This window comes from Simochromis diagramma, unplaced genomic scaffold, assembly GCF_900408965.1.
Source record: "Simochromis diagramma unplaced genomic scaffold, fSimDia1.1 OVJJ01000402.1, whole genome shotgun sequence".
NCBI classification, from domain to species: Eukaryota; Metazoa; Chordata; class Actinopteri; order Cichliformes; family Cichlidae; genus Simochromis; species Simochromis diagramma.
Genome location: NW_024386972.1, coordinates 1,870,684 through 1,881,081, shown reverse-complemented (window position 1 = coordinate 1,881,081; position 10,398 = coordinate 1,870,684). Strand labels below are relative to the sequence as shown.

At 40.6% G+C, this 10,398-nt stretch overlaps 1 protein-coding gene across 1 annotated transcript; it reads right to left on the bottom strand.

Moving 5' to 3' along the window:
• Positions 1 to 1,164: 1,164 nt before the first annotated feature.
• dclre1a (DNA cross-link repair 1A (PSO2 homolog, S. cerevisiae)) lies at positions 1,165 to 10,300 on the bottom strand. The gene is made up of 9 exons (XM_040039019.1): positions 9,664 to 10,300; positions 7,483 to 8,844; positions 7,256 to 7,389; positions 5,803 to 5,921; positions 5,002 to 5,145; positions 4,701 to 4,846; positions 3,679 to 3,833; positions 2,764 to 2,905; positions 1,165 to 1,698 (listed from the first exon to the last, which is right to left on the bottom strand). Exons 1-9 carry the CDS (start codon positions 10,088 to 10,090, stop codon positions 1,532 to 1,534), a joined length of 2,796 nt encoding a protein of 931 aa, XP_039894953.1. The 5' UTR covers positions 10,091 to 10,300; the 3' UTR covers positions 1,165 to 1,531.
• Positions 10,301 to 10,398: the final 98 nt, after the last annotated feature.

Sequence of the window (10,398 nt, the reverse complement as noted above, 5' to 3'; positions counted from 1 at the left end):
TATATATATATAGACATCCATCTATTTTTTTTTTGCCAAAAACTAACATAAGTGGTTAAATTTAAAAGCTGTGAATTAATATTCCAAGCAGCTCTTCTGAGTGCTTTTATGCAAAGAGGTGATGTGGAAACCAAATTCCTAGATTAACCTCCTAAAACCCGAACTCTTCCACAGCATGCATTTTTTAATTTCTCTCTGATATTTGGGCATATTGGGACCCAATGAATGTAAAAACAAAGAATCAGCAGATTTGTTTTTTTTTTACCTGATTTCTGTTCCTAACAAAAATGAGAGCCACGTATGAGGATATTAGTTATAAATTTTGATGGAACAGTGGCAGTATAATGTCCTTGTAAGTGGATATCAGGCCCTTGTAGAGCAAAATTTAGTATTTTGGTCTAGACAACCCAAAATGTGATGTCCACATGTGTGGACGCCAGATCCTAGGAGGTTAAAATTGTATAAATAACTTGCACCCTGCAGTGTGCTACACGGTGTTTCTCACATGGTGGAATCTACAGGACACATTTCTTAAGTGCAGAATTCAGCTTTTATTGTTTTTTTTTTCCTTTTCTCTCCTCCTACTCTGGTATCTGATGCTCAAAATACACATGCACCCTGAAACACCTTAACACATGATAAGACAGATGGTTTAACTTAAGGACGAACGAAATCAAAAACCATCTCTGTACTGTATGTCTGCTGACCCAGAGATAAACTCCTGAAAGACAAGACCGAAGACATCTTACAAAAAAAAAAAAAAAAAAAAAAAAAAAAAAAAAAAAAAAAAAAAAAAGGCTTACACTCGCCTGGCATTCCCTCCTAACACACTGTAAGGGGCTGCAGAGGTTCATCAGTATGAATCACAACATAAGATTCAGCAGTGAATATCCACATGTTGACTGCAACCTTCCAAACTGACCATGTAAAGTTAGCAAATTAGCCAAAACAACTATTATCAATATAATACTTGGAGTCATAATACATCTTATAAACCTAAAAGCTTTGATGGGCTCTTCTAGGTGCTTTTATGTAGATTAGGGAATAAAACTGATTGTTTAAAGAAGGCAATAGAAATATCAAATATTATTAAATATAGAGCAATTAGAGAGAAAAGTTTATAAAGTGGTATTGTTGCAAAGAGATAAAAACACTGTAGCAATGTTATTTTAAAATATTTATTTCTTCAGCATAAAACTTTGATCATGTACAAAAAAAAAAAAAAAAGAAAAAAAAGAAAATTGCACCGTTTCAGAGCAGCACCTGCAGCATATCAAATGAATGAAATGGTAAAAGAGTCTGGATGACCCTGGTCCAATTGTAAGTTTAATACATGAATCATGTCAGGTTCATATAACACAATTTCTAGAGTTTTTCTAATTCAGGTCTAAAAATCACAACCGCTTCCTCTAAATTTAAATGTAAAGTTAATCAAACAAATAGCGTTAAAATAAACCAGTCCATACAATGCTTCAAGTATCGCATACTATTAGGGTGTTCCTTTAGCACCGACAGGCAGCTGGAAAATAAGTCACTGTTTATTCTTAACGTCCATGAGCCACTCACTGAAACACTTCTCCATCGCCTTCCTGTTGGCCCAGCTGCCATTGTTAACTGTAGGGATGATCTTGAGGGGCTGGAGCCACTGGACAAACCGCTTCAACTCAAGAAAGCTGCTGTGTTCACTATAGGGGATACCTGTCAGACAAACAGATGGGTTGATATCATCATAAACCGACAGCTCTTTAAAAAGCAATTAGCTAATTTGAAAGTTTTACTTCTCCTTTGGGAAATTTTTAGAGTTTAGTCAATTCAGAGGGAAACTGGCTTGCAGTAAACAACACTGGAGACAGATGTTAAACACACAGGGAAATCCATCAGGCAAGCAAAAGGGCAAAGCTTTAAAAGCCGGACCAGGTGCTCAATGAAGACGTCCACAGGCTCAGACTGTTCCCCTCTAAGGGACAAGGCAGAATTATTCAGTTTTCAGTTAATACACAAAATAAAAACCTAGCTTGGAACCAATGCAGAAAGCAGATGCCTTGTGTTTATCCACATTTTAGCCCTGGACAAATTTTATGTGCTCCTCTGCTTTAAACAGGTCTAGCTAGAAAAAGGGGGGGGGAAAAAAAAAAAAAGCCTATTCATGGATAAAGTCAGTCCGTTTCCACATGCAGAGAACATTTGCAGCAAATGGCGGCATATGGCAGGGAAGAGCGAGAAGGAGGAGATAAACAAGGCAGAGAGAGAGAGAGGGAGAGTGCAAATTGGCTTCCGCCTGAGTGACACACAAACTGCTGAGAAGGAAGAAAATATATGTGAGTGTGCACCCCAGAAGCCTCTAGCTGGTGATTGGAGGTTACGAGCCAGATGGCTGATGCTTCTGATGGATCTATTCAGAACATGAAACGGGGGTTAGGAAGAAAAACTGGCTAAATCTGCAATTGAAAAATCAAGTCATGGCCCAAATTTAGAACTGGGGTTTAATGCTAGACTAGGAAGTGTCGTCCACAGAGGAGATCCACGACCCCAGGGCACTGACGTTATGTATCCTGTTGCCACCAAGCCAGAGCAGTCTGAAACCAAGCCATGCTCTATTGTGATTCTATAAGACTTGTTTCAGGCTTTACCAAAAGAGGGAGCTGTAGGCTAAATACAACAATATTAACAACACTCAAATTTTGTTGTGGGATAATACTCTTATATATGACACTTCTTTTTCCTCTCCAAAAACTAGAAGAAGAAAAAAGGCTTTGTGCGTACCATATATGGTGATGTTGCCGCTTTTCTGAGGCTGAATGTCTTCCACTGATTCTATCTGCTGACTGAAGGTCCAGCCGGTAGGTTTGAAGGCCACCAGCTGATCATACTGACGAGAAAAGCGTGCCAGGTGATCCTGCAGTTTCTGGAAAGAGAAGGGAAAAAGGGAGGGGGAAAAAGGACATCTTAAAAGAGCTGCATTGTCGGGGGTTTTCCTGCCTCAGCGTGGACCTGGTGGAGTAAGAACCATATGCGTGACTGTGTTAGCTTATCTAGAAGAAATCTGTGCATTTTCTCGTCATTCCCGATCATTTCATGAATAAACTGTGTATTGCGCTCGAGTATTTTTAACTCAAATAAGCAACATTTATAAATATAATAATTTGATTAGTGTTGCTAATTTCTGCAAAACCAGTCATATGAAGACGCTATCAAGTTCTCTCAATGCTTTATCTATCGCAACCACTTTGCTTCTTTGTTTTCTTCTCTAAAAGTCACCAAAAAGAAGTTGTTTCCCACCAGTCTTTGTATAAACTCATAATGCTGTAGTTTAATCTCACACATGTATTTTAGTGTCTCTTTACCTCGTGATGTGAGCTCCTCCGAACATTGATCATTAAGGAGAATAAAGCAGATATGAAAAGCTACATCTATTCTCACCTCTGTGACCTACCTGTGGTAATATTTAAACACCAGTTCTCCAAGAAAGATATGTTTTTTACAAAAACATGACGACGATTTTCTGACCATTTTGTTGCTGCTGGTGTTCACATCTGGACTTAATGTGTGTTGCTAACATGGCTCACATGCCATAATTAAAACGTGCATTGTAAATCTGCTCTTTGTTGTATAAATATGAACTTAAAATATTAAGAATGGTGGGACTTTGGGAAAACAAGTCATGAAAAATGCACCTACTCTGAAGGACAGCTGCATCATGGGCAGCACGTGGACCTGGGCTGCCTTCCAGTCGGTGGTTAGACGTCCTTTGATTTGCTCCGACTCCAGACAGCACATGGTGTTGTACTTGTCTCTAGAGAGGCAAACTTGAGACCCCAGAACCTCTGCCAGTGCTGCAAATGAAGCAGAACGAGGTCTGTGTGAGAATGAAAACTGCAGGAAAACAGTGGATTTTAGTTTTCGCCAACATTACTGAAACAAACTCTTCAAACTCAACAGGCCTTTATTAAAAAAAAAAAAACAGAAAACAACTGACTGACTAAATATGGCACTCCCTGGCCTGTAAAGTGTTTGCTGTACGTGTACAAATGCTTTTGTGGAATAACAGAAGGACAAAAAGGATGAGTAAAGTGCTACAGTCAATTAAACTAGCCGTCTGCTTTTGTCTCCACTTCATGCAGCGCTTGTTGAAGCAGCTGTGATTAAAGAATGAATGCATGCAGTTTCCCCTTCTGTCAGTTAAACACTGTTTTTTCAGTTTTTCATTGTACTAAAGTGCTTCAAACTATCGTCCATGTATCACAAGGGAACACTTTGCCTCCACTTGAAGACAATGCACTGTGAGGGGCTCCATTTTTTAAACAACGATGCTCCTATTTCAATATAGAAGAAATATCAGATGAACTTATAATAGGACAGGTCAGCCACACAGAAAACTACAAGGGGAAAACTATTCTACTATTAGGTTTAGAAACCATTTTGCTTTGTGTATTCTCAGAATGAAATCAAGCAGTATTTAGAAAACCCATCTTCATATTTATTTTAAGTATAACTACTGTTACTAAGAGGTGGATAGAAAACATATTTCTTTCTGTATTTATACATTTGGGTCAGCCATGTCTCTCATGCCGAGATATCCGATTATAACTGACTTTCTGATTTTTAAAGGAGTAGAAAATGCACCATACAGCTCAAAAACAAACAAACAAAAAAAACATCAAAAGAAAGTATGAGCATAGACTCTCCTGCAAAGCACATACCCAAAAAGACCTTCTCTTTCCCCACCGAGTACGACCCGCACACCACAAGTGTACGTGGGTTGAGTGTCACCAATTCAAATGCAGTGCTGGCTGCAAAGTTGATGACTTCTTGCTGCCTGGGGAAGGTGTACTCAGGGCTGCAGTAGCTAGAGAGATATAAGAGGTCACACTGAAAAATCTGAGTTTCACTGCTGGAGTTGTGCTCAGTTTACCAAAATCAGAGAGAAAGAAAGCGGTCGTCATTACCGGGAGTTGTTACTTACAGCAACAAGTGAAAATGATGAAACTGAGGGGTACTTACGTGGTATCCAAATAGAGTGTCTGTATCCTGCAGCTGAGTAGCTCAGGGTAGGTTTCCATTGAGGGGTCAGCTCTGAAGTCTCCGGTGTGAAGAACCGTCTGTCCATCGGGCAAGAAGAACAACAGCATTGCAGCACCTGGACAACTGAAAGAACAGATAAGGATACAAAAGAGAGGTTTTAATCAAATTTAGCCAGTTTTCATTGTGAGAAATTCATTTAACTCTCCAGGGAAATATTACGAGGAGTAAATAGAGTCATTAAGTAGAAACTATGTAGCACAACTGTAAAAGATGTGTTCTACATTCAAAAGAATGTATTCCCAGTGACATAATGAATAGGCTATTAGCTTGGTTGTGTCTGAATATACTTCAAAGTGCCTCAATTTATCCTTTTATGACAATTTTAATATAAAGAAAGTGGCTACGGTAGAAACTTTTGTATCTGCTCCCGAATGCATGAATGCATGTTTTTGTAGTCTGCTAATAGCGGTGCATATGTTATAAGTGACTCATTGTGTCCTTCTCCTCTGCCCACAGTGTTTTCAGAGCCATTTCTCTGGGTTTCAGAAAGATCATATGGGAAAATACCAGGTCAAGTTTTAATGCATGCTGGTGAAGAGCCCATTAACCTCAGCTGCAATTCTGAAACAGTATTTAAATCTCAAAGACAGAAAATCAACCTTCTGGTAATAAACCAGCTGAATCTGATCAGCATGAAATCAGCAGCGTGATAAAGAAGCTCTCATGTGTCACAAAACAGCGTCACCAGTACAGATCCTGCTGATGTCACAGATGACTCACTGGTTAGCGTCTAGGAGGATGACCCGGACCCCCTCCACAGTGACTTCAGTATTCATGGGGAGGATGTGGACGTACTGCTCGGCCACCCTCAGTTTGCTCTTCACCAAGTTCCCTGTAATCTAATCAGGAGACACAGCTGAGAGTGAACAAATCTTTGCAGTTTACAGTGATGATCAGGTTTCAAACAATCTCAGATATGCGGAGTAATTCACCCCCCCGCCTCCCAAACCCTGGCCTTGAAATCTTATTTTCCCCAATCTACTTTCTAATTACCCTCTGTGATTATGATCAAACTTTTCTGGGCTGTGATCCACCTGGCGCCCACGCTCAAAGTCTGTGGCCTAGCAAACGGAGTCCCAACAAGTACTTATAAGTCTGTTTTTAGCCTAATCCCCAGAAAACACATACACACACACCACTGTGATAAACCTGACCCACTTGATAGAAGAACTCCCAACATCTCTAGTCTCTTGACTTTTATATCATTTCAAGTTCATACCTCATATCATACCTGATATTATATATTGTTAAGTCGTAGCTATTTGAACCAAAAATAAGCAATAAAGTCTGAGCTAAAGATTTTACACTTGTTTAACTGCAAACTTCAGTTTATTTAGATAATTCTCTACATTTAACACACCTTCACTGATGTAGCTTTTTCACAGTAACAACAAAGGGGATGGCAAACAACTGGGCCCCAGCTAAACTTATTTTACTGCACATCAAATGTTGTATTACTGTGTCCAAAAGAAGAAGAAAAACCTCCCACAAAGGTCTTCGAATTTTAATTGACTCAACTGTGATCAGAGCCATTTGAATTTTGGTATTCATAGCTGCCAAACGCAAGCCGCTTTTTCCATTAATGTGAGTACAAGCAGTGCAGAGAGATAACAAATGGATCAAGTACTTCCTCTATGAATTCTGTGGAAGTGAGGAAGCTTTTTAATGAGTTGAAAGTAAATAGGATTTCTGGCGGCAGAGAGGGGTGGTGGTGGTGGTGTTATATCATTTTCAAATAAGTGAATCGCTTCCACACCACTGAAGGAGAAATACATAAACGGACAAAATGTCAGCCTTTTGCTGAGATGGTGTTGGATATAGTTTCAACAGTGGACTCAAAGCAGGGATAACATCCATCACCCTGACTGTTTAGTATCATAGAAAAACAGCAACTGTTTTATGCAAATCAATGCATATAATAAATCAGATTCTGATTTCAAAACACAGATTGTGTCATCTAAATCCTGCACAACATAAGCAAGGATATATTCATGAGAAGACAGACATCTCTACATCCAATATTTTCATAGCTGGGTACCTTGCGGACAATCAGGGTGGTGAGAGAACATGTAAATGTGATTTAAGGGTGAACTGTCCCTGGCACTCGGTGATCCAGTACCAAATAAAAACAAAACTAAGTAAATTATTTCATCAAAACTACAGATTGACTTACTCTGTTGCAGTAGATGGGAACAGTGGAAGTCTTGGTCAAGCCTCCATAGTGGTCTGAGTGGAAGTGAGTAAGGAAGTAGGCTGCGATGCCCTCGATCTGTCCATATCTAAAGGCATCAATGGCAAACTTTGTGCCTGGGGAAAGTTTTTTGCATAAGATTATAAATTAAATAATAATTAATGTTTATATTTACACAGCAATTAAGAAATGTACATTTGCTTACTAACCTGGGATTTTCTTATAGAAAGGGCAACGGGGCAGCTGTACTTCTCCATCAGCATTGACTCTGTTCCTCCACCTCCTCCTCCCTGTGGTCCCACTCCTCCCCCAGACTTCTCCCTGTCCATCTACTGATGGGTTAATGGTTTCTGTGGCCTGTGGCGTATCTGCAGGTGTGTCAGCTTTATTTTTTCTCTGCCGGTCTCTTCTTTGCCGTCTCTGTCCCGAGCTCTTCCCAGTCGTTGGAGTAGACGAAGCGTTGAGGTCATTTGGTGCACTCTCTGCTTCTTTCTCCTTCTCCCTCAGTGGTTTGAGGCCAAAAAACACCCCGATGTCAGTTTGTTTGAGACCGGAGATCTGACCGGCTTTGCTGTGGCCCTTCTGAGGGGGCATGGCTTGAGATCGTTGGACAATGGAAGTTTGAGATGAAGGCACTTGAAGAGAAGCTGGTTGCTCTGTTTGAATAATGCTGTTTGAGTTTTGGGAGTGTGAGTTATCTGAGCTCAGAAGAGTGTCTCTCAGACGCTCTAAGACAATACTCTGTGGAGACTGAATACTAGTCTTACTGATTTCAGAAGCTTCTTTTCCACCTGGGGAAGCAGCTCTGTTCTCAGCAGTTAACTGATTAGTGGGTGTTAATGAGGAAACTGCACCCAGCTGGGTGTTTGTAGAAGGCAGTTTCTTTCCTTGCACATTGCTGGCTTCTGAATTGCTGTTTATAAAGTCAGTGAGGAGCTCATCTTCACTGGAGAAGCCGTCACTGAACAGCATCATCGAGTCTTCATGCTCATTTTGAATTGCACTGTCATTAAAAAGAGATTTTCTACACTCTGTAGTATTGATTTCAGTCTCTGCAGGGAACTCAGAAAGAGGAGAGTAGGATATCATGTTATCATTTTCCAAAGAATCCTCACTTCTGTGTAAATCTTCACTATCCTGCTGTCCACCATTTTCCATGACAGGGATAGATAAATCCCCTTTATTACTTTCTTGAGAAGCAGTGACAGAGTTTTGGCTTTTAGTAGATGATGACCAGCCTTTCTTTTTCTTAAAATCCTCTGGTCCAGGAGAACGCAGGAGCAGAAGGCCATTTGTAAGTTTTGACTGAAGTGTTCCGGTGTGACGTTGGTGAGGTGAGGAGCTAGGACTGGATAATGCAGGAGGAGTTAGAGCCCCTTGCTGTGAAGTCTCTAAAATAGACCCCTGATTTTTTATCAGCCCTGGAAAACAATCCAGGCTGGTCTCAGCCTGTTGGGACAGACTGAGGAGGGCTGTGCCGCTGCTGGCTCGACTGTGGGCCAGAAGTGTGTGGTTGAATTTCTTGTAATGGTTCGGAATGGTGGAGGAGCACCGAAGACCATCTGGACATTCTGTATGAACAGATAAATGAACAGTGCCTGCACTCGTTAGAGTAGGGTTACAAGAGGATAATATTTAGCACTTTACCAACTGCGCTACTCTACTCTAAACTAAACTGATGATATATACTATAAAGGTATCTTATCAGCCTGCTGTTTGAGATGAACACAACTGAGCTAAGTGCATAGAATCAGTGCTACACTGTCAGTGCACATTTCTTTTAATCCTTAATCCTGAGCTGTTAGGCTATGTAGAAGCTTCCTTTCTACCATCCAACAAGCATGAAGGATACCATCACAATGCATTATGGGAAATGAAGGACCTTTTGTTAGAGGAGACTTGTTTATCCTGTGGACTTCTGGTCCTCTTATTTAATTTTTTTCTCTCAAAAGTTTGAATTATCATAGATATGTCTGTATGCCATATCTTCTTCCAGCTGTTCCTTGTGGGAGTCGCCACAGGAGATCAACCTCCATCCCTATCCCGAGCTTCCCCTTTTGTCACACTACTCTGCATGTCCTCCTTGACTACATCCATTTATCTTCTCTATGATCTTGCACTTTTCATTTTCCCTGGCAATGGATACATTGCACAGAATTCTTTGTCCATTATATCAATTATCCCTATCCCACTATGCCCAAAACATCTCAGCCTTGCCTCTCTATCTTTGTCTCCAACCTGCTTCCATTTCCTTTCTGCCTCTCCAGGCTGCTGTCTATTCTCACTGCAGATCACAGCGTCACCTGTGAACATTCATTCACTGGGATCGAGGAAAAGCTGAGATGGTAAAGTGTAACTTTAAGATGTGTGATGAGTATGGACGTCTGTACCTGTGCACGTATCCCTGGGAGTGTCAATACATTCAGCAACGTGCCATCTTTGGGACTGCACAACCAAAATGAAGAATGGCATCTGACAGATGGGGCAGAAGTCTTCAGGGGATGGGCCCTCGGCTGCAGCATTGTCACTTTGATTTGTTTCTTTTGTGGGAGATCTCTTTGCGTTAAGCTCCTGTGCATTTAAGCTTAAGTTACAGTCGTCTGTTATTCCAGCTGTAGCACTGACTTCACTTTCTGCCGCTTTGGCTTTTGCGTTCCTGTCTTGTGGCTTGATTGAGAGAGAAGATGCGTCTTTCTTGGAGGATTTCCTGAAAGTGCATTTTCTTTTAGTGTTTTTAGGTGGCGATTCGTGCCTCTTCTTTTTCTTGCCAAGAGGTTTATAGTCCCAGATGTCATTTTCATTTTCCTTCTGTGACATTTGGAGCAAAATAAAGCGTAACGTGCCCGACGTTACCTCGGAACCATTGTTATTACACAAGGACTGGTGTTTGGTAACATTCCGCGATCACAGCAAGTTAACGGCTACTGACAACTTCCTTATATATTATATAATACACTGCGGATATTTGTTACTGATAAACAGTTGAACCTCATTATTTAACAACGAAATGGAGAAATTTTCCTTCTTGACACACCGTTTAATAACATGTCAACAGCAGGACTTACCGCCACTATGCTACAATGAATGGAGTAAAAACAACTAGGAAGGGACAACAACACTTTCTA

What these genes read in the sequence shown, in the direction of transcription:
- dclre1a (XM_040039019.1), bottom strand. Translation starts at nt 10,090, where the DNA reads ATGTCACAGAAGGAAAATGAAAATGACATCTGGGACTATAAACCTCTT. An exon ending in TTCCCATCTACTGCAACAGA is followed by an intron (nt 5,922 to 7,255) that starts GTAAGTCAATCT and finishes TCTCCTGATTAG; the next exon opens with ATTACAGGGAACTTGGTGAA. An exon ending in TGATGCAGCTGTCCTTCAGA is followed by an intron (nt 2,906 to 3,678) that starts GTAGGTGCATTT and finishes TTCTCTTTCCAG; the next exon opens with AAACTGCAGGATCACCTGGC.